This window comes from Nesoenas mayeri (assembly GCF_963082525.1).
Source record: "Nesoenas mayeri genome assembly, chromosome: 7".
Lineage (NCBI taxonomy): Eukaryota > Metazoa > Chordata > Aves > Columbiformes > Columbidae > Nesoenas > Nesoenas mayeri.
This window is the reverse complement of record NC_137551.1, coordinates 34,286,151-34,311,239: the sequence shown is the minus strand read 5'-3', so window position 1 is coordinate 34,311,239 and position 25,089 is coordinate 34,286,151. Positions and strand designations below refer to the sequence as shown.

The window sequence follows — 25,089 nt, the reverse complement described above, 5'->3', positions numbered from 1 at the left end:
GGGATCTTCACTACGCTGAAAATAAAAAAACTGCACAGTTAAATTCCAAACAAAATCTCTGATGCCACAGTGATTCATGGATTTCCAGCAGGTGACTCATTAGTGCTTTCACTTCAGAGAAAAAACACACCAGAAACATCTTGTAAACACAGGCTGACATCCTTCAAACTAGGGCCAACCTCAGACTTTGCTTATAGCAAATATTTACCGAGGTTTTTTGCCTTTAATTCAAGCTGTTCTCTCCATGATTCAAAGAGGTCAGAAATACAGCTTTTAAGACTAGTAAATTTCTGAACATGCCTTTACAGTTGAGGGAGGAGAATATTATAAAGCTCAGCATCAGCTCTTCAGATTCAGACCTATCATATAACGCAATACTTTGCAAGGTTTGCCAGTATTATCTATTTCAATCCACGAATGTATAAAGATTAACTAAAAGCAGCCTCTGTGGGACAGAATAAAACCAAGGCCTCCAAAAACAAGTAAGAGACATATAGTTAGATTATAGCCTTTTGACAGATTATTAAACACGTCAATGAACACAAGTTATGACTTTGTTTTTTTTAATATGGCAGTGACTCATCACACAGTAATCCATCTACTCATGTCCGGTCAGCGGCCTTGATTATAAATGATCAAATGTAATAAAATTGTAAACTTAAGGATATCCATCTTAGTCTTAATACAAGCAAGAGCTATTGATGCAAGAAATACCTCTTGTGAGAAAACTGATTCTTTCAACATACTAAGGTATTTGATTTCACAGCCCACTTTCAGTAAGGTCATCAACAGACAGGGTTGGAAAAACAAAACTACAAACACAATGGGAAAGAGTGACTAACAATCCGGAGTTTCAAGCAGACCAAGAGACTCCAATATCATATTACCTCTCACTAATCTGTAGGTCACACACAATAGGGATCACATGCATACCGGCTGAAAATTTAAAGCTAGGCTAAGGACAAACTGCTGGGCGGTGACAAAGTCTCCGTGAAGTCTATGAACTGCAGGAAGGGGACATGGGGGAAAAAAGCAATTAAAAACAAACAAATCACAGCACTGGCTACATGAAAACAAGTGACTGATGCTTCTGAAATGAAAGCTTTCAAACACCAGTTTCCAAAACTACAGTTCACTAGTTTGTGCTTTTATTACTCTGGTTCAACTAAGAGTCGTTACAGCTATGCAGACGATTACAAGTATCACCAATCTAAAACTGAAGATTTTTTTTCTCCTGCAAAAACATGCATTTCAATGACTAGCAGTTTCATTTGCTAACTTAACATCAAGTATTTTGTAAGGTGATCTATAAATCAAAGTATTACTGGACTTTCTTTTTCAACCATAAGTGAAGCTGCTGGACAAGAATAAGTCACCTTAAGGCAATCTGTAATTTTATCTAAGAGATGTAAACCAATTGCGCTGACAACATGAAAGCATTAGCATGAGCCAAGTATGAAAACATAACACAAGAAAGGCCAATATGAAAGTTGTTTGTATAAACACAGATAACTCTGGAATTTGCTGTTGATATATAAACTTTTTCCAGCTTTTTAAAAAAGCTGATGAAGTGTACTGTGCTCAGATAGCCAACCTGGTCAAACACACACTTAACTGACTTTTTAGCATAACACAGATCCCATTTTTCGGAAAGCTGCAGGTAACATCTGTGCAGCCTGACACATGTTTGGTGAAACATCCAGCTATTTTAAGAGTATTTTTAACTTATAAGCAGGTACACTAGGGTCCTTTACATCTAGGCTACACACATTACTCAAGGAAAGCTAATTTCTAAGGATGGTATTCCATTTTGAAGGCACCTTTACTAATCTCTAAGATAGGATGTTACAATCACCATTATCTCAAAATTTCCATTAACACAACTCACTGTACCTACAATGTTTGGTCCCACTACCTTGTCTGCGGCCTCATATTAATACATGTAGGGTCCCTAATAGTCACTAAAACAATTTGAGAGCAATTTACAAGCGTAGACACCTGCTCAGTTCCTCCTAAAAGAGACCACGGAGTGTGTTCAAGGACGCGATCACCATTTGTCACCAGCGCTGGCAAGCATCAATTATATAAGGCTGACACCCAGCACAAGATGGCCCTTTCCCATTCAACGATGCTCCGGTGAAGGTGACCAGATGCATATCAACACATTAAACTACTCCGGGGAGTTGGTGGGGGCAGCGCGACTTCATTTCTGCAGAGAAACAAACGCTCCGTGCCAGACAAAACGATCCCTCAGCCCCGGGAACGGACGTTTCTCTTCGGGCCACCGGCTCCAGCACACGCCGGACCCGCCGCCCGGGCCAGGGCGATGGAGCCCGCGGAGCGCTGAACCCCCGCACCGACCGGCCCGGGGCTCGGCAGCTGCACCGGGCGCTCCCCCCCAGCCCCGCCGCCGCCCTTCCCCTCCGCGCCCCCTCCCCGGCCACCGCCGCCGCACGGCGAGGGCACCGCGGGCGGGTCCCTTCGCCGCGCAGGAAGCGGGCAGGGAGGCGCCCCGGCCCCGCGGCGGCGGGGGGCTCACCGGCTCTCAGCTGCAGGCTGCCGTCCCTCCGGCTGCACCACAGCGCCCGCTCGCCGCTCTGCAGGATGTAGTGGTCCTTGGCTTGGAACAGCTCCATGCTCGCACGCCGCCGGCAGGGACAGAGGGCGGGCGGCAGAGCGGGGCGCTCCGGCGCTCCCGCCGCTCCCGCGCACGGAAGAGGGAGGGCCGGGCGCGCTCCCGAGACGCGCGCTCCCGCAGACCGCCCGCCGGCTCGCGGCGGTTCCTCAGCCGGGGACGAGCTCCAGCTCGGGTTCCGGCCCCGCCGCCCGCACGTGACGCGGCCCGTTAGCGCCCCCGCCGCGCGCTTAAAGGCGCAGCAGCTGCGGTGGGCGGGGCTTGGGGAGCGCGAGGGGCGGGGCTGCCGCTCCCGCCGCCGGTCCCTCAGGGTCAGTCAGAGTCGTGTCGGTTGGAACAGGCGCTCGGGATCAGCGAGTCCAGCCGTAACAGAACTCTGGCACTAAACCGTGTCCCTGAGAACCTCGTCTAAATGCGTTTCCTCTGAAGTGAGGAGAAGCCTGTGGTCAGACTCCTAGGAAGGGGCAGTGGGACACTGTCCATATCGAAGCCTTGGCAAGGATTTATCGCTGTGGATTCCTCCAGAAGGCTGAAGGGCTTTATCCCCAAGTGGAGCAGTTCAAAACATTGCAGAGCCCTAAAATGCCCAGAGAGAGGAGCTGGCAACTAATCCCTTGGGGCATAGAATCATTTCGGTTGGAAGAGACTTTCAGGATCACAGAGTCCAACCGTAACCTAACTCCAGCACTAAACCATGTTCCTAAGAACCTCGTCTAAATGCCTTTTAAACCCCTCCAGGGATGGTGACTCCACCACTGCCCTGGGCAGCCTGTTCCAATGCCTGACAACCCTTTCTGGGAAGAAATGTTTGCTAATATCCAATCTAAACCTCCCCTGGCACAACTTGAGGTCATTTCCTCTCATCCCATCACTTGCTACCTGGGAGCAGAGACCAACCCCCTCCATGCTCCAAGCTCCTTTCAGGCAGTTCAGAGATCAGAAGGTCTCCCCTCAGCTCCTGTTCTCCAGCTGAACCCCCCAGGTCCCTCAGCCGCTCCCATCACACTTGTGCTCCAGACCCTCAGCCCAGTCCCCTCAGCCGCCCCCCGCAAAGGAGGAACCCGGACCCCACAGAGACAGTGGGGAAGGGAACTGGGCTGAGGCGCCATGGTGGGGACTTATGATTTAAAATATTTATACAGAAAGGGACACCTCCTGATACAAGGGTAATTATACGCTCTCTCTTCAGGCAATGCTGGAAAAAGTACGAGCAAACTCATCACTGCTACAGACCCTTACTGGACAGTTGTCTGCAGGTTTCCAGAACTTTTATTTGTTTACAGAAGCTGAAGTCCCACTCCCTACAAAACTGAAGTAGAAATGGACATGGACAAAAAGTGTCCCATCATGCATGCAGACATTTGGGAACATTTGTTGAAAGAACATCTTCAGTGTAACTCGGAAATTAATGGCACGTTTAAGTAAGTAGTTTTACATAGTATTGGAAACACGATTTTTCTCTTTTGTTTATTTCCATCTACCCTTATTTCTTAAGAGAATGAAGACAATGAACAATTTCCTTTTGAAAAGTCTCTAGATGGGCTTGATAGTATTTTTAATGCAGTTTAAGATTTTTCTTTCAAATATAAGGTCTGACCTCTAATGTTGTCGCTCTTTTAAGTGCACTTAAATAATACAGGAACGATATGAATGGAACTGAACTTGATAATAGATGCTAGTATCTCTTAACATTTTCCCTGGGGCAGGTATGCAAAATAACACACTGTTCTTTTTTGGCTACAGATCTCAATTTTGAAAATGCTGTGCTTTGGGAATGCCCCACAACTTTCAGAGTAGCCTAATTCTTGTGTGCAGCAGTCAATGCCATTGGCAGAATGCTCGTAATGCCGGTAATTCAGATCAGTCCTGCAGATACTGGGCAAGAGAAGGGTTTAAATGACTTCTCAGTCTTTTAATAAATGTATCTCTTTTGAATTAGTTTCTTGATTTTCCCATAAGCACAATGTGATATATTTTCAAACATACAAAGACATGAAATAACGGGGATGGATTGGTCCACGGCTTGTTTCCTAGCAGAACATAGTGCTGTTTTCCCATGTGTAAATGAAATGCATTTGTAGTGTCATAAAATGAAGTCTAGCTCAAGTAGAGAAGGCTTTGTGAAATTTCAGGTGGGATGAATGGACAGCAGAGCTGTGACTGCAATGGGATGCATTTTGTATCTCTAACCGAAAGCTGTGTCTATCTTTCAGTTTTAGCTGCCTAAAGGGAAGGGTGAGGAGCAGCAAGATGCTCAGGTTTTTCAAGTGCTCAGCTCAGTAAAATCCACACTGCAGCTTCTCCTGGAGAGAAGTCACTCTGTGGCCCTGCAAGGAAGCTGCCAATTGACAGCTGGAAGAGATTCTTGAGTTTTGCTCCTTTCCTCTCTCTCTTCCCTTCCTTGCTCTATGAGGCGGGCAGCGGGACAGTAGTTTAGTTAGATGATGAGTCACAGGCAGCAGACATCTTAGCGTCAGTAGCTGCAGCGTTCCCCTTCTCACAGGGAAATGTGTGAAGCCTTAAGGAATAAAAAAATTTGAGAATTAATTGGAGCTGAGATTTGCTAAAATGAGATGAGGCAGACTTTTGAGAAGTCAACGCTCTGTAGGTGAAATAATCTGTTTTAGCTGTCAGTTGTATACATCTGCCTGCTTGAAACACTTTATTGTTTTCTGGACAGTGCAAATAAACACCATATTCGATGGCACCATTCGTTCATTTCATTGTGTAAATGTAAGCATTTGACTTTTACATGCACATTCAATTAATTATCTGAAAAACTCATAAAGACTTTGAGATGATTAATACTGTCTCGTAAGAACAAATGATGATCAATATGAAAATGACAGTAAGAAAGATGTCCTGCTACAGACTCCACCCACTCAGAGTGGCTCTGTGAACAGTTGATGTGGTATTTGTCATGCAACAAGAGAGTGGGAATCTCCAGCTGGGGCTTGGGAACTGGCAGCAGAGGGCAGAGGTTTCCAGAATGAGTCTGTTCTGTCAGTGGCAGATCCATTTTAGGAATTTCCCTCCCCTGCCAGAGGCTTCCGCTTCCCTTTGACAGGCTAAATCAGGGGTTCCTTCACACACACTCTATCTGGAAGGACTGAAGTCCCTGCTGACAGAGCGGGATGGACTATGGGGGAGGTTAACCTCTTCATCACACAAATTTAAAAAAATTACCGATTATTATTCAATTATCTATGATTGAACAGCACTACTTTAAAACCAAATTTTGAAAAGATTGGTATCTCTTCCATACAGCATTTCTCCATTAGTGTACTCAAATATATAAAAATTAGTTATGCTACAAAACGTATGAGTATAGGACATTAAGAACTCAGAAATCTCCTTATTAAATGTTAACATTCAAGACCCAGGCACGAGCTTGGTTTTGGAAGGTACTGAGCATCCAGCCTAGAAAAGCATTTAAGTATATGCATGGCTTTAGTTGTATAAATTAAATATGCTTGATTGGATGTTAACATATTTTAAGATGAGCATGTGCTTCAGAACTTTTCTGGTTTAAAACTAAGAGCTGAACATCTCAGTGGATCAAAACATAACCCTTTACTTTTCCTCCCATCTCTTTCCTCTGTTTCTGGGCAGTCTGCACTATCATTTGCTAAATATTTGTCACCGCCACTTGCAATATCATCTCCATTCTGCATGCGTTTCCCAAATAGTTCAGTGTTGTAGTGCAGTGCATGAGGTTGTCATTAAAATAATACAGAGCTCCTTGCAGGGATTCAAGGACAGACTTTGTTTTGTCCTTGTTCACCCTTTGGTCAGGATGTTTTTCCCCTTGGGTAGTTTTCTGTTTACATTCAGTGTGTTTTCTGTAGTTTCACAGCTGGGCAGTGTTTTTTGAGCCTGTCAGCTTTAGTTAGGAAAAAAAAAGTGGAAAAGGAATTTTGCATTTTTGCAATTCGTTGTGAACAGCGCAGACTGACAATTAGTTATGCATGCTCACTCTCGGGATTACCTGTTTGCCCAGAGCTTGATTTCAACTTTAAATGTTGATTAATGGGAAGTGAGGTGGTTTAGTAATAGTCTGGATTGATTGCATAGATTGGACAAATGCACAGCTCTTCCTGGGATTAATGACACCAGTTTTGAAAAGGATGCTGTAGAGAGTGCAAGGATCTTTATTTCTAAATGTCTGTGGTTAAGAAGTCATGGAACACTTTTTTTGGTTTTTTGTCTTTTGCTCCTGGCAGCTTCCAGACAAACATCAGAAAAATGCTCTTTGGTAGTGAATGCACTTATAACATTTGCCTGCATGATATTTTAGTCAGCTCATTCCTCTTTTGCTATTAGAGATACCAGTTCATAGGTGCAGTTGGTGGAAAATTTATAGTATGGACTTTTTCTGCTTTGTTTTTGACTGATAGGCTGGGCCATCACTTATTTAGGTATCTGATGACAAGCAGAAACAATTTTTGCTGCCTAATGGTTTATTCAAGGTATATTCAGTCTAGTTGTTTACAGGAGTATCAAGTACTATGATAAAGATGATAAAAAGCAGCCTTGCAGTGACACCAGCCAGTTTCTGGATGCATCCCATCAGGTCCAATGGAAATTTTGTATGTCAGCTTATTTAAGTAATGCCTAACTCGGGCTTCTACCACGGGCAGGACTTCTATACCCTAACTTTGCTATTGGGCACAGAGGAATGGGAGGCCTGAAAGCAGATCCTCCAGTAAACTCTGACGCAAAAATGGCCTTGGCCTTTCCAACACCCTTCATCATGGGGTTGCCTACCGCACTCAGCAATGCATTTAGATTTTCTTGTTACCCTTCATACTCCTTGCCAGTTTTTAGCCTAGCTGTGCTTTGTCTTTCCTGTTTGCATCCCAGTGTGCCCAGGCAATGCATCTGTTTTCCTCCTTGGTAGTCCCTACCTACTTGTGCTTTCCATGTGCTCCCTTTTTGCATTTGAGCTGGGTCAGGTTTTCCCCATTCAGCCAGACCAGCCTCCTATTATGCCTGCTAGTTTTCTTGCAAACTGGTTTTTTTTGCAGACAAGACAAACTGGTTTGCCTGTTTCTGCAACTCAGATGGTTCTAATGTGTTCCTACTAATACAGGAATATGAATAATAAATCCATGATGCTACACCCTTACTGTCTTAAGCGACATCATGGATAAGGGCTTTACAAAATTCCAATCAGATTCTTTAATTTACTTAATCCTTCACCACGTATCTACTAACCTGACAGCACCCCAGCTGTGTGAGATGGTTGATAAACTATGATGCAAGAGGGGCTCTTGAGTTACTTTCCTCTTCTGTAATATAATTTTAAAAAGCTTTTGTGTGCTTTTCGGAGAGGTTATATTATGCATTAAACAGACACTCTGAAAAGCCTGCTTTGAGAAGGTACCTCCTCAGAACAAAAGCAAAACAACAAGCTCTTCTGATTGGCAACAGAGCAGATAAAAAAGATATTTGTTCGTGACAGTCAACACTTGCCACCAGAACACTTTACAATAACCTGTAAATGTACTTTCAATATTAAATACTCTGAAAGATATTTGTATGTTGTGTTTTATAACAGAAAAATACAAAACCACTGGCATGAATATTAGTTTTTGGCAAGAAAATGTTTCTGCCTGACTTTATTTTCAGCTTTCATTCCACTGAAATAACTTTTTCACATGGCGGCTGCAGTTATCTCTAACGCAAGAGCAACTCTGGTATTTCCTCCTTCCCCATGAAAACCTCTTGCTTGCCAATGGGAATATTTCCATTGACTTCACCAAGTTTCACTGAGCACACAGGAAAACAATAACATTTTCCCTTCAAAGCAATGTGTATGTGGTTAACATCTGCAATATACTACATGGCTTATGGGTAATGTATTGATTTCCCACTGTTGTGCTTACTGTTAAGATCAAATCAATGAAACCATTTGCAAAAATAAATGAGAATGTTTTGGCTGCCTGCAATTCTTTTATTCTACAATTACAAATTTCACTTTGCAGACTGATGCAATCACGCATGAAGAGATTCTTTACTGTGCAGTTGGTCTGCCTTTATCAGTTAAAATACTATTTATAGTATTTAATTTGTTATTTCTCCAAGGTAAATGATGTACTGCTCTTCATGGCCATTGTAATAAAATTCACAGCTAATTTAAAACAGATTCTACTTGCTATTCCTGATCCGATCACCAGGCATGTTGCTTTTCCAGTGGCTTTGGAAGTGTGCAGAGCAGACCAGCTGAGACACAGAAGGTCCTTCACTGAGTAGATTTTACATTTTGCTCCACAGCCCCATTTCAGTCTGTTGCTTTATTAAGGGCTGATTGAGCATTAATCCCATTTGCCAGAAAGCATCGAGGGAGATCTACACAAGAGACTCATTTTTCCCAAGTGCAGGCTTTGGCACATTTGCCTCACAAGAGACTTTCCTTTCTAGACCTACATTTGATCAAAGAAAGTTTCGGTGGAGGTGTTTCTAAACAGGCTTCCTCACAACCATATATGTCTTTATTAAGGTGGCATGAGATCATAATTTGGACTTTTGTGGAAATGTTTCAAAGACAACTTCATCTTGTTGGTGGTTTTGACTACAAAACAGTATTTAACTCAGTCTCCAGGGAGTTGAGCAGAATATATTCAGCAAAATAAGATATAAAAGCAGTCTGAGCAAGTTGAATGGTTTTATTAACCTTTGGAAAAGCTTGCCTCACGTCCTTTCCTTTTCATTTAGGCTCAGTGTTTTTTAAGAGCAAAATGGTTCACATTTCAAACCAAAAGTCAGACTTTTCTTTTAGAAAGAATGAAAAGGATCATTGGAATTTAAGTCTTTTATTAAAAAAAAAAAAAAAAAAAAAAAAGTAAGTCTATTTTTATCTGATACCATTTAGCCAATTTGAATCAATTTTGTAAGTAGCTTTCTTGGAAGTTGCTTTATTTTCCTTGTGTGTTTTTTGGGTTTTTTCGGTGTGTTTTTGGGTTTGTTTGGGTTTTTTTTTAATATTATGGAAACAAAAAACATCCAGTTATATTTGTCATGTTATTAGGGTTCATTGAATCTAGCTTTTTGCTGGAGATTTATCATACTTTCTGTCTCTATTTATGAATAGGACTACTCAGTGTCTTAGTATTGTGGTGATTTGACAGTAAATAGCAAAAACTGCAAAGTAAAAGTGTTTAATTCTTGACATAACATGATTTTATGTTCTACGAATACTGTTGAGGCTGAACATCAAATAGCACCTGAATAATAGCAATAGTTGCCAAGTACTGAAGTGTTATACATTTCTTTTAGTCACTTTTCACCATTTTTGGCTATCCTATGAAAAAGAGATGCATTAGCTATGCAATGACAAGATCTCTGTCAGTTGGATGTCATGGAAATAACCACAGGAAAAGCCTGCCCCTCCCTGGGCTTTTTATTTAATCACTTTCCTCTTGCTCCCCTTTCTCATGGCACTTATTATTTTATAAGATATTTATGAATTACTATGCATTGTTTACAGTACTGTCATGCCAGAGAACTCTAGTTGTGGCTAAGGACCCTGGCTTTGCTAGGGACTGTTCAAAGCCAGAGCATAATGTCTATTCAGGTTCCAGAGGTTTAGAACCATTACGGAAGACAAGAAATAAGAAGAGAATTAGATGCTTAAGGGGTGAAACATGAGATAACGTGACATCATTGATCAGCCTGGAAGCCAGTGGTCTCAGCACTCCAGATTTAAGCATTGCCAAGTTGTGATGGAAAGGATACTGTAGTACTTAGTTCAGTTGTTGCAATTTTAATACAAAATATTTCTATTCTATCACTCTGGTTGACTTCATTTTCTATATTGTGACTAACATGCTTTTAAAATGGCATGTGTACTTGTACAGTTGCAGCAAAAACCTATGCAATAAATTAACTTAGGGTCAAATTCTCCTTTTCTTACCCCAGAATATGTTCCAGAGGGAACTTTTCAGAGTGAGGTTTGACATGCTGTGACATTCAGCAACAACAGTGCTAAAGCCATCTTAAATAATCATTTCCTCCTCCCCAGCTGTGTGTTTCTATTCCTGTACCGTGCCTGTGCTCCATCGCCACAAGCATGTGCAGCATGTTGTGAGCTGAATTCAGGGAACTCATGCAGACGCAGAATAAACTACTAAAATATTGTTTGTGAAACTGGACTCCAAATAACAGAAAACAGAGTCACAGTAAACCCAGCCAGCCCTTATTGGACGGAAGCAGCCTGATTTTTTAGGGTCAGGACTTACCAGTCACTCACTTGTAAATTCATTCTCAGTCGCCGAGCAACGCAGAGTCAGATCATCTCGATATTATAAATGCACTAATGCCAACCATGCCGACATCAGCAAGCAGTGTGGGACAACAGGAAAGGATTTGGAGAACAAAACAGCTGGCGCTGAGGATCCAGCTTCTGCACTCTGTATGTTGCGAGAGCTTCATTTAAGATTAGATCTAGTTTTGTCCTACAGACCCTTTAGCAACTGGAGCACATTAGATGCAGTCCCGGAGTGCATCTTCTGGTCTTGTTTCAACAGCAAGGAATCCAGTTCATGTGCTCAACTGTACCTAGAGCAGCAGAGCCCAGTGATGAGACACAGAGGGTGCCATCCAAAGGAGCTTTTCCAGGGACCGTTGCATCACCTTCCCAAATGACATGAGCTGGAACAGTACGAGAGGTCTCCTGTAAGTCTTGCTGCAGCTCAACCACATTCACTAGCACAGATGTGCTGGCTAAAGAGGTGATTATTTCTAACTCTGCTAGTGTAGTTATTCTAATAGGCATACAGAGCCATAATGAAACCTTATTGACATACACACCCACTTCTCTCTGAAAGAACTCATGTTTACAGAACCTCAATGTAAAGCTTCAGTTAGACTGCAGAAAAACACAACAGTATTTAAGAGAAGAGCAAGGATGTATGAAGTTCTGAGACTAACCCTGAATCCTTTTCTCCTGAGAGCAGAATCTCTAGCTGCTTTGCAATAATTTAGGTCAAACAATACTACCAGCTTTTCCTTCATCTGTGGCTTGTGAGTAAAAAAGTCATGTAGAGAATTTGCAGTCCTCAAGCTCTGGATGTGCAGTTCAGTGCTGTACCGGTAATTAGAATTCTTATGACTCTCAAAGGGCTGAACCAGAAGATTAAAATAACTTTATTGTCCTGTGAGATTGTAAGTTCTATACTTGAATAACTAGGATAGATGATCATTGCTACATAAAGGCTAAAAGTGTTTATTGCTGGCTTTGCATTTCTCAGCAGTGATATGTAGGTCATTGTAAAACCCAGGGAAAGAAGACAGACAGCAGATTGAAAAAGAGGACTAAAAATGAGAAAATCTGAATCCTTTTCCTGTCTGCGTGGCCTTGGTTAAGTAACTTAATCTCTCTCTACCCCACTGATACATATATGACTAAAGGTAGGATTTTCCTACTGTGCAAAAGTATTATAGCCTGACAATATCCATACATGTAAAATGTTTTAAACTGCTATGGTGAAAGAGATTACAATCATATTTATATGCAGATAAATGAAAGCCAGCTCTATATTTTAGGAAATAATAAGAAAAAAAAAAAACATGATAGAAGACTATACCTCAGAGAAATCAGGGAAGTTCTATATTGTCATTGGAGTCAGTCAGGGTTTGGATTTGTGAGAAGCCAAGGTGCAATCACAGCAACGTGTAACACTTGGCAATTATTAACATGCTTTTGACTTTGACATTTTAATTATATTACAACATATATAATAGATACATATATTTGAGCAATATATGTATCCTGCATATCTATAATAGCTTTGTATGTAGATCTATGACTATGTGTGATAAATCAGAGAGCTATAACACTATGACTGATATGTAGCTACACAGATAACTCAGCTTTACGAGAAGATGTTTCTGAGAAAAGGTCAAATCCATTCATGAACAGTTTTTAAATATCCTAGAAGCATAAGTAGTCGATTACCTGTTTGGAGAAAGAGACACACAAAGAATTGCAATGCACCATTTCATTTATAATTGCATTGTAGGCTTGTCATATACACCATTGCACCATATAGAATGTGGGAGGAAGTAGATCTATCTCTGAGTAATTATTGAAGGGAAAAATTACAAGCATGTGTTATTGCAAGAGTCTACACTCTGTCATCAGTCTGGTAGGACCAGGTAGAGATGTGACAACCTTGGACAGGGAAGTATTGATGTTTGAAAACAAACAGAGGATGAGCGAGACTCCAGAGAGGAGTATTTGGGCTTCTACTTTACTATTGTATTTTGCTGTCTGTGAAACCAGTGGGAGGTTATAGCTTTATATATATATCGATGAATCTGTGCCAGCATCCTGAGTCTTAAAAAGGGGAAAAAAGGAAGACTCAGGGAATTTTACATCAGTCACAGCCTTTTCTTAAACGAAAAAAAAAAAATAGAAGAAAACAGTCAAAGTATGTACTTTCAAGTACCTGCAAGAAAACAAAGTGTTAAGAATCAGTTAACATAATAAATTTAAAATTGAATCAATACCCTTTATTCTTATGACAGTCTAACAGTCCTGGCAATAGTGTGTATCTGCACTTTATCTGACCTTTGATCCTGTGTCTTGTGATATCCCCATAATTATCTAATGAAATGTGGTCCAATTTGGACACCTCCACAGTCCCAGATAGCTGGGAAGTTTCTCTTGTGGAGCGGTTACTCAGGGTTAACTCACGAGTCTGGATTATCCCATATCTTTAGCAATGTCTCAAATTATAGAATAACAGTGTTCTTAGTAAATTATCAAGGTATGAGGGCCTGAAAGCCCACTGGGCATCAGGATTCCATTATGAGATTATTGTGGCAAGTTGAATAAATTATCTGAAATGAATGAAATTACTGGCAAAAGAAGTATTTCCAAGAGTAATGATCATCTGTATAAATACAAGCTCAGGAACAGCTGGTTAATTGGAAGATTTGGGGTAATCCTAGATCATAAATTGACCAATCAACCAGGAACAAAAACGTAAAAAAAAATCCAGTTGTACTAAAATGAATACACAGGAGCATTATACGTAAGACCTATGCAGTAATCCTTTTACTCTACTATGAGTAAGACCTCAGTGGGAATACTATATTCAGTTTCATACAACCACTTCAAGAATTATCAGCTGAAAATGAACCAAAAGAAATCAGGGATATTTTGAATTTTAGAAGCTGTGATCTATGATTTGCAGAACTAGGATTTTTTAGACTAGTTTCTTATGGGAAACAGTCTTGGAACATATCAAAATGGCTGGAAAGAGATCAAGAATAACTGGTTTCTTTGCTCCTGTCACTGAATCACAGGATGGTTGATGTTGAAAGGTACCTGTGGCCCAGCGTCCCTGGTCATTGCGGGGTCTGCTAGAGCCGGTTGCCCAAGACCATGTCCAGTGGGGTTTTGAGTGTCTCCAAAGATGGTGACTCCATAGCTGCTCTGGGCAACCTGTGCCAGCGTTTGACCACCCTCACAATTAAAGTTGTTTCTTAAGTGGAATTTCCTATATTTCATTTTGTGCCCATTTCCTCTTGTCCTGTCACTGGATAATATTGAGAAGAGCCGGCCCCATCTTTTCTTCCATCAGGCATTTATACACATCGATAAGATCCCCCCCGAGCCTTTTGTTTTGAAGGTTAAACAATTCCAGGTCTTATCCTAGATAAGAAACAAAGTAGTGGTCATAACTGCAGGAAGAATGAGTTAGATTAGACGGTGACAAAGAATTTGGATAAATAAGCAAGGGAATTGACTGCTCACTGAAATTAGCTGGGCAATACCCACCTCTAGTGTTTTTTAAGGAGCTGTTGGGCAAGACAGGAATTAACTGAAGTGATCTCTTCCTATTCACAACTTATGATGCTTTGTTGCAATGTTATTCTTTTGAATCTTAGTCTCTTTACCCTTCTCCACATTTCCTTGACCTTCTTTTCATCTATTCCTTTCTGTCTTTCTTCTTTTGTGCATATATCTATTAAGTAGTAGCAGAAGCTGCTGTCAAAACATAGCAACACCACAGAACTGGAAATACTTGCTAGCTAACCAGAAAAGGCAACATTCATCCCTTTCACTTGTTGTGTTTCTTCCAGTTAGGTTCTGAGTCTTCAGAATGATACCCTTAGTGTCATGTCCTGTGCTCAGGTCTTACGAGGTTATTTAATTTATACCTGCCTCATTATAAATAATGTGCAAATTGAACTTAACCTGAGAAACAGTAAGATTTTCAAATTTCAGGCCAATGGATTTCAGGCACTTCCTTAAGGCTGGAGATACTTTGTCAGAAAGCTTGGGCTGTAGCCTCCCAAATCATTGTTTTAATTAAGGAAAAATACCTTCTTCACCAGAGTTTTGTTTCTTTCTGCGCTGTTTACCAATGCTTTCTTTCGAGACATCCATTCTCCAAATGTACCTTAAAACTTGAGGGATGATTTTTCAATGTTTTCCAAAAAAACAGTGAATAAGCAATGTAAAGATAAAGGTTCACATAGAGAAGAGGGAAAAGGAGAGAAAAAAAGACTGGCGTTCCATTTATCCCCACTCAGCCATGCTTGCCTTTTACAGAAGTGGTATCTCTGAATGTGCCAAAAAAACCCAACCCCAGAAAAAGAGAAAACAAACATGTTCAAGTCCTCAAATAACTTTCCTGCTCAACTAAATGTTTGAAACAAGGTTTCTGAGACCAACTCATGCATTATGCATGCAGTTGTTCTTTTTGGCTGATTTGATTTGCCTCAAGCCTCAATGTTAATTATAGTGGAAAAGATAAATACAATCTCTCTATTTAAATTTTATAACAGTCTTTAAAATAGATGCCACTACCCTGCTCTCAATCAAACACAGCATCCACAGGCAAATGCAATTTAACACTAACAAAACCAGATGTGGTCAGAGATTTGATTCTCAGCTAGAGTATGTTGCGTTAAGTAGCCATGTATCCTTCAGCTTTGTTTGGTGTATTTGGATTCAGCTTATGGAACATTAACTAAAAAATTATGTCCCACCACAGCAGTATAATACCTATGGGAAAGAGATCCTGGAAGGACTAGGAATCAACACGGCTGGCTTATACTACTGATACTGCAAATAATTTACTGTGCTACTTGTAGGCTGGAATAATAGGCATATGACCTCTCCCCATGGAGTATTTTATGACTGGAAAGCACTTTGGAATCATATAATTAAAATATTAGATAAGTACACATAAGAGCATTCAAAGTTCCCTGGGATGGAACTTGGGTAAAAAATAATCCCCAACTATTGTGATAATAGGATTAATTTCTCTGGACAGTACTCCATTATGCAAAGAGCAGTTTTTGCTCTATGCTTTACATGTCCTCTTCTTACAGTCCAATCTGTTCAAGAGGAGGTTGCATCAGCTATCATATCAAAAAGAGTGGCCCAGCCCTTAGAGTCAGATGATTGTGACTTCTTGGCAGCTTTTGTTGCTGACCTAAGTCACTCTAAAATAGGATACACACAATCACTCTGTCTCAGGGAAAAAGTGGCTTATATGAGTTCTGGCCTGGCCTGGCTTTGAGAAATAGCACCCTCAACAAAAAACCCAAATGTCTACTGAGCAATTGATTGTGATTTTAGTATCTTGTTCTTTTAAAATGACTCTTTCAGAAATCAAAATGTAGATATGCCAGTGCTCGTCAGAAGGGACCTCTCAAGATCCTTAGTCCAACCTTCCACTTGAAGCAGCACTTTATTAAAAAGCAGGGCTGAAATGTTATATTTCGCTGATCCTCAGAAGCCTCAGAGTACAGCTCCACAGTGCCTTATAGAGAAAAGTCACTCTGATTCAACATACTGGAATTACTGAACCCCTCTTCCTATTTTGTAGTTTTGAAGTTTGAAGGGTTTCAGCTGTCTCTTGCTAGCCTGCATTCCTTAAAACACCACCTGTACTGAGCTGGAAGTGATGCTTACGTGCCGTAAGACTGATAATAAGCATTACCTGCTCTGGCACAGAAGTGCCTACCAAAGTAACTGTCCCTGCTTCTTGTGCTGGTCTCAAGTGGGATTTTTTTCATATCATATTCATATAAAATCGCTAAGTTAGAACAAGAACCTGTCTTTCTTAGTGCTGTAGTGGACTTGGATAAAATCAAGGAATAGAATCATAAAATAGAATCATAGAATCATTTCAGTTGGAAGAGACCCTCAGGATCACAGAGTCCAACCATGACCTAACTCTAGCACTAAACCATGTCCCTAAGAACCAACTTCATCTAAACGCCTTTTAAACCCCTCCAGTGACTCCACCGCTGCCCTGGGCAGCCTGTTCCAATGCCCGACAGCCCTTTCCAGGAAGAATTTTTTCCTAATATCCAATGTAAACCTCCCGTGGCACAACTCGAGGCCATTTCCTCTCATCACTACTTGGGAGAAGAGACCAAGGAAATTAAGGAGCTTCATTTCTTTAATATGATTTTTTTCAATAATGACAGTAGATATTGTAAGGGAAAAAAAACCCACAGTCAATCCAGGGACTGCTGGTGGGTTTCTGCAACACGAGCCACAAGCCACTGTGGCACAAATGGCTCGTCACCTTCTCTTCGCTCATCATTCCACGCTCAACCCTAGTGCTTAATTCCAAGCACACTTTAAAGTGGCTGCTTTAGGAGACAACGAGCCCGTACATCCCCCCAAGCCCCTGATTTCCAAGGCAGGGCCCGGGCGGGAGCGCCGGGTTCGCTCCGGATTCGCTCCGGGTGCTCCGGAGGCGGCGCGTCCGGCTCCATCCTTGGGCTCCGCCGCCCTCTGCTGGTCGCTGGGAACCGTGTTCGTCCCGAGTGCGACGTCACGGTGCTGTTGACGTCATACATGGAGCTCAGATGGCGACATTCGGCTGAGATGAACAACTGGGCCGTATTTTCCACTTGCAGTCATGCGACTGCATGAGGTGGCCCTTCCTCGGGTACACCTCATAGTTTTGTCATGGTGCAAAATTACACGGTATTTGCTGGTTTTAATAATAATGCTATAATTAGCCAATTTTCTTTATGTAACTGCTGGCTGTGTGATGAATGCTAAATTACTGTTTACTGACATTATTAGTTTCTTCCAGTGATTGGATTTTGCCTTTATCAGAGCACCACGTGGCAAATAAAGTTAGTTAGAAATATGTTTCTTGGCTCAAGCCCAATAACTTCAGTTTTTTAGATTTTAAGACTGAAAGATTCTCAGAGCTTGGCTTTGATAAAACGTCCCTTCTGCACATGACCTGCTTGAACCACACCTGAAATGTCCACATGAACTAGCGCAAAAATTGCTCTTCCTCCACCGTTTGCATAAATGTACCCAGATTCTGTTCCAGCTTCTGGCAACAAAGGGAAGCTTCGACTGTGCAATATTGAAGGGAGAAAAGTCACCAGGGAGAACAGGGAAAATCCGAAGCACACAAAGCTCCCTGACTTTGCTGCCCCTGTGTGAGAGGAGTGTCACAGGAAAGGATGCATCAGGAGTGGATTACACTGGTGGATCAGGTTCTGGCAACAACTACTGGAGACTCATGCAGAGTTCCCAATGGAAAACTTCTGGACAAAAGGCAAAAATAGCACTATGTGACACTGGGAGAATTTCACCCTCTAGAGCAGGGGTGTCAAACTCATTTTCACCAGGGGACACATCAGCCTCACAATTGCCCTCAAAGGGCCAAATGTAATTTTAGGGCTCGATAAATGTAGTAGTTACAGTTATACAGTCCTAAAATTACAGTTGGCCTTTTGAAGGCAACCGCAAGGCTGATGTGGCCCCCCGTGAAAATGAGTTTGACACCCCTGTTCTAGATGAAGGAGCTTGGATGATACAAAATCTGAATCAATTATAAAAATAAATGCTTTATACCTCCTTTTAAAAATCTGAGAACACACGTTTTATTTTAACAGAATTAAGACATTCTAGAGTAATTTACTTGGAGTGCTACTGGAAAGAGTCAAGGCTTGTTCTACCAGAGTCTGCAGGTTCATATTTCTCTTGAGGCAGGTGGAGACCGATGGATTAGGATTGTTAGTAGAGTTAAATTTTGCAATGAGGATTGGTGTTGTGGTTATGGAATACAGAAGTGCAGAAATGAGCCAATGGCTTTATTTTTGGTTTATAGACTATAAACCAAACTCTAATCCCTCTGCTAGGGGATTCCTGTCTTCATGTAGATCCCAGACTGGAAATGGTTATTGGTTTTATGAGAAGCTTGAGAATGTCATGTGCAAGTAGGGTTCTACAAAACCTACTTTGGAAGCCAAATCTGAAAGTATCGCAGCTTTTAAAATGCTAGATATGTCAATGTTGTTTGTTATAACTAGAACTGCGGGAACTCAAGGCCTCCAACACCCTGCAAACCTGTATTAACCTGACACCTTTTCTAAGCTTTAAAAAAAATCACTAGAGCCTGCCACCACCGCGTGTGAGCATCCTGCCAACATGTTTATTCACTGCTGTAATGAACACATGCAAGATTAGAAAGTTTGTTTAACTATTACTGGAAACCATTTTCCATCACAGCCCTTTCAGCTGTTTTGCAAATGGTGCAGCAGGAAATTCTGCCTTTGGGCTCATACGTTCGGAACGCGCAGCGGTGGTGCGGGAAGACACAGCCCTGCCAAGCTGTGACATGGGGAGCTCCTTATGCTGCCAACTGCACGTCACTGGGAGAGTAACGTACGGGAATATTGAGTGACATGAGCAATGTCACAGGAAATAAGACTCACAGCTTACTCTGGTTCTCTTGTGAAATGATGTCACGTAACATGCTTCAGATGATGTTTACCCATGCTATGGCACAACTACATTATAAATGCAAGCACCAAATTAGGAAAGTGTGAATGTAAATGCATTGGTATGGTCACACTGTAGGTCAGAGGTAGAGGAGGAGCTAGAACCCAGTGATGCAAAGAGCCAGTCCTATCAAATACAGATTCTGTAATGTCATAGCCATACATTGCTTCTTAGTGTAGTCAAGCCTAAACTATTTAAGGCAGGGATTGTCTGTGCATTTAATTGCATGTTTTGTAACAGGAGTGATGTGTGTAATTGTTATTGTAAAAAAAAAAAAAAAAAAAAAGGAAGGATAATAATAATAATGATTGCTATGATTTCTGCCTTTCCTAGTAGTGCATATTTTCCTTGGAGTAATCAGGGACTTGTTGCTAGGTAGTTAATATTTAAGGTACCTTAAATATTTTAATGTGTCTATGCCTGCTGTTTCTAGGCAGCAATATTTGTTTATGATATTGTTATACAACCCTTTCTACCTTATATCCTTTATTCAGTGTAATCTAATAATCCATACAGTTAAATTTCAGTCCTGATACTTTTTTTTCACAGTGTAGCATATTGAAGTAACCACTGAAGTGAATTACAAAATATCTCTTATGTAGAAGATTGATTCTGTGTCAGGATGCACTGCCAGCATTTTTTCCTTTCTTTGTACAATCTTAAAAATATAATAAACACTTAACAAAGGCCATTTATAAGTTGGTAGTGCTCCCGTGCACTTTCAGCAGCTATTGCAGATGCTTACATGTTTCAAAAGTACAAAATTCAGAAGTCTTAGAGTAAATCACATGACTTCAGTATTTTGGGTGGAGAGAAGCCCAGTTTGGATAGAATTACAGTTACCTTAAGGGTTGTCCTCACGCTTCCAGGCACCTTCCATCCTGTGAGTTGGCTTCCTAGCTGGTATGCAGGCATGCAGAAATCTTGATACATTTTTTAATTTAATGGCTGAGGATCGAGATCACGTTTCATTGGAGAGATAGAGTTGAACTACTAACATTTTTTTGACTAGGCTCTCTAAATCGTTGAATCTTGAGATGCAAATCTGCTGTGTCTCACTCTTTCCTAAGGGGTAATGGGCCAGGAGAAGGAAAGAGGTTTCATGGTAGTTGGACAGGCAGTTTGAGAGCAGGAATGGAGATGAGTTGAGAGTCCTGTGGACTCAATATTCACCAACATCTGCTGAAATGCTTCACTAGGGTTATGCGTTATCATTTCATCAATCCTTTGGAAGTAAAAATCTCTGTATTTTTGGAAGCTGGGCAATGCTGCTTTAGGTTTTTCATGGTTTAATCTCAATTTTATTTAAATAAAATATGAAAATGCCTACTGCGTTAATATTATGGCTCTTATTAACAGATTTTACACTCTGAGCTGTGCACGTGGAGAGATGAGACTACTGGCCTCTCATTCTTTGACACAGATCTATATGGGCTGCAGAAAACGTACATCATCTGCCTGCCAACCCTGAGACAAGAGAATTATTCCAGATATTGCTCATTTCCACAAACAGAAGGAGCTGAGCTTCCCTGCCAAGACAGACATGGATGGGAACTCAAAGTTCATCAAATGAAAAGCAATAAATCAGGGTTTCAAGTAATCCATGTAGATGATTTTGCAGATCTAATCTGCTCACTGTCAGGTGCCGCAGAAGCCAGTGAAGCCAGGCACATTTCAGTACCCCTTTCTTGCTAAATTCTTTTATTGTTTTAAAACTAATACAACCCCCATATATTAAAAATCATTTTATATTTGTGAAGGCAGCTGAACAGCCCTGCAGGCAGATCCTCTGTCCACTGAGGAGATGTAATGGGAGTAGCAACACTTGAAAGCTTGTTACATTTTCTTACCTGCTCACTTCTTTCCTAGAAAAGGTACCTTTCTCATTAAGAGAAGCTGCTAATTTTCAGGTTGTTCAGTCTCCAGCCTTTTTATCAAGACTTCCAACAATGTTATCAATTAGTGAAAATTCTGATAGTGATTTATTTGTTGTGGAACACGTCACAGAATACTGCACAGGCCTTGGATAGATGTCAAATGTAAAGGACCAGAGATAAAGAACTCCGTATTCAATGTTTTAATTCTGAAATGTGAAGTGTGTCTTTACAGATCGGTGCCCTTCAGCATTATTTTCTGAAATATGCGTGGCAAATGCACTTCTCTTTCTATAAACTGAAGTTTAACTTGTGATCCTGTACTTTTACTTGTCCTGCAGTTTGCTGGTGCGGGAGCCTATGGATACCGAAGGCTGTACCTCTTCCTTTCATCTGTGCAGATTCCCAGCTTCTGCAGACAGTAATGAAAATTCTGGTAGGCAACAACTGAACTAGCCTGTAATTTTTACACTCTTTATGTTTTAAAGTTGCCCATTTATAAATTCTGGAAAGGTGTTTGCTTGGGATTTGGTACATTCCACTGCTTTGTAACCAGCTTCTTGCCCATCTTAAAATAACTCTTGCTGTGGATTACATTGGCTGGCATATGATTACATTTGTATTAGTATCTAGCATTACAAAGAGCAGACAGACTGTTCACATTTGCACAGTCGTTCACGGGAGTGTAGACTGATACCGTATACAATACTGTGTGTTGTTTGTGTAGAGCTGGGAAATCCAAATTATCCAGTACAAAAGGCTCTTTGTGGAGCAACGTTAATGTGTCCTAGTGTCATCCATTTATCCTTAAGCAAATCCTGTGTCTTAGGAGAAAAAGAGTTTAAACAGACTAGTTCATTTGGATCTCCTGTGTACTATTATGAGATCCTAAGTCACATCAATAGAAGATGAAAGTGCCAATAAGATTGTTGTATCTATTGCTAAAATGTTTGTGTCAATATTTCATTAATGATACTATTTATATCCAGCAAATTTTGGATTTTGAGTCCTAATATTTATGTTAATGCTCCAGGAAATAATTTGTTGTATGGTTAACTTATGGCTTCAACCTGTATTCTACATCCAGCACTACAGAGCTCAGATCAGCTTTTTCTAAAAGCCTCCTTTACCCAAGTGGCCCAAGAGGCCTGGATTTGTCTGTCAGAAAAACTATGTTTCTGATCAATATTAGCTTTTGTAGCAAAATCAAAGACTGATCTGATATTAAACGTTTACAGCTCACTATTTAGATTTCAGTTTCTTAAGACACCTGCACTTCACTACTTGGACACGACAGGACCAAAAGCACTGAAGTTACTGCCCGTAACTACTCCTTTAGTCTAAACCCGTTTTACCCTCATGTTTGTGTACGTCTTATTTAAGTTCATGATGCAGTAATGTCTTTTATTTGGTTACTTGCGTATTTTAAAAGATCAATACATGCACATCTAAGGAGGGAAATTAAAAACCCAGCAAATGAAGTCTTCTCATAAGCATACCGTGATTAATCTTTAACCTCTTCGGCAGCTATACGCCAGCCACCAGCAGCTTTTTTATTATTATTATTTCAACTATAATTTTTAAAAGTGCCACATGATATTCTGAGAATAGTGACACTGAGACAAGGGCTTTCCTGGGCTGGCTGATATTGCTGCTGGAGTGCAGGGGAATGACCTGCCCCTCCAAACTGTGCCGTGTTGCTTCCCTGCCTTCTGGGCTGAGTTTCACTCGTACTCCTCTCCTTCCCTTCCCCAACTTGTCTGCAAACACAGCCGAGCTAACAAAGTTGGAAGTAAAGCAGATCTCTGATACAGGGCTTGTACCTCCCACCGGAGAACGGGAGGAATGGGACACCAGAGAGTGGCCCGACTGTATCTCAGCGTGCTCTTGGGGGCAATGTCACTATCTGCTGCCCCTTCCGCAGGGTATGGTGTCATTTGGCCGTGTGTAAATAGTCAAAATGCTATATTTATAGGAAACACAATGCCTCACTGCTGTGATAGTTTAAATATAGAGACCACTACTGGCATTTAAAACATCACTAGCTGGACAAGATAGTGCAATCAGAAAATAGCCTAAGCTTTTACTGTGATTCTGTGTGCAGGGTTTTCATATCCCTCTTGCTACTTTTAGATTAGTTGCAACAGTGTCTTTCACTGTCTTGAGGATTATTTGCTTCTTGAATAAATTAAACGCTTGGACATAGAATCAAAATGAGTAACAGGCAGCTTTTTTTTTTCTTATTGAAAACCTTTGTGATATTTATTTTTTTAAATGGCTGCTCCAAATGCAGTATATATGTATTTGAACACCTTGTATCCCACAGTGCAGTGGCCATTTGTTGGGCACGGCAGTATTTGAACAGTAATGCAACGTAATGTCATTCTTATCGCTAGTATTAAAACCCTAATCGCTTTCTACTTGAGTTTCAAAGCCCAGTTTCCCCAGCTAAGGTTCAAGCCACAGACCAGCTCATACCACACTGCAGAAATGCAACTTAATGAAGAACCCTTTTCCTCTCCGCTGCCAGGTGCCCGTATCATTGGCATCAATGCAAGGAAGCAAGCACGCTCTGCAAAAGATGTCAGAAGCTTATAGGGAACAAGTGGGAATCTTCATCTGCTTCCTCCCTTGCTACTCCCTCCTCCCAGCCCATATGAAGGACATGTAGCTACGCTGATGTGTGAAGACATATATGCTGGACTGGGTGTAGTTTAATCTTGAGCAAGAGAGGAAACAAAGAGAGACTATGACTCAGAGCAACCGTCTTCCAGCCAGGGAGCTCCAGGGCAGCCAAATGTACTTTCCCTTATTAGGCCAGATCATGAAACCTTGCTTCGAGTGGTACCCAATTCTACAGTAGTATCACTGACTTTAATAATCAACTTTTAAAGTACTGCTTAGCAGAATATCAGTTTACCCTTAGCTTTGCTTCTTAAAACCCCACAACTTGTCATTAAATTTTACTCCACCTACTCTGACAAATATTGAATAGTAGAACATGAATCAGGCTCCATTAGGAGTGGATGACATGTTTTAAAAGGATAGCAGCTGTTTAACTTCCTGTAAATACCATGTTTTTATGACTGTAATCTGAATTTCCACATTGCCATCTCAGCTAAGGAGGTGGTTTTGATCCAAATTACTTTAGTGGGCTACTAAGAAAAACTAGAAAGAGACAGGGCCTCACGCCTCCCACAGACCTTGCTTTATAGCTCAGTTTTAAGAAGCCATAGCCGATTTTCCTCGATTTTAAGTATTTTTGTTCTGTGATGTCATAACATGTGTGTCCTCAACTGAAATGTAATCCTGCAGAAGAAATGTCACTGAAGTGAGTTCATCCAAGAATTATGCAGGCCGATTAACTTTCACACCTCTGCTGCTGGAATGCCCACAATGCTGCTCCAAGAGCTGCAGTATTCAAATAGTTACAAGACATTGTGTATCCTTACAGGGAGGTGTTGACCATCAAAATGAAACTAAAAGCAGCATCAACCTTCTACCTACAACTACGCAGACAGTTCACAGGCCAACTGTTATTTTAAAACATTCATTGCATTAAAAATTACATACCATATTGGGTTTTTTAAATAAAGAGTGACAGTTCTAGATGACCACTCTCAACCTGCCTCCTAAAACCAGGTTTTCAGGTGGGTTTAAACCCGATTTCCAATCTAATCTCATAACTCAAGAGTATAATTAATTCAATAAGCAATCAATTGCCTTGAACAGCTACATTAAAGTTTTTCCCATATACTATCAGGTAAAAAAGATTTGTTTTACAAATGCAAGGT

At 41.0% G+C, this 25,089-nt stretch overlaps 1 protein-coding gene across 2 annotated transcripts in view; it reads right to left on the bottom strand.

Annotated features, from left to right (window-relative positions):
* INPP5F (inositol polyphosphate-5-phosphatase F) overlaps positions 1 to 2,777 on the bottom strand; it is a gene marked incomplete at its 3' end in the record, with an annotated part of 40,242 nt that extends 37,465 nt beyond the window's left edge. For both annotated transcript variants that reach the window (XM_080347693.1, XM_080347694.1), the window contains exon 1: positions 2,540 to 2,777. In XM_080347693.1, coding sequence (XP_080203819.1) covers positions 2,540 to 2,636 — 97 coding nt within the window. In that variant the 5' untranslated portion in view covers positions 2,637 to 2,777. The remainder of the gene's footprint in view (positions 1 to 2,539) is intronic.
* Between the last annotated feature and the right edge of the window lie 22,312 nt (positions 2,778 to 25,089).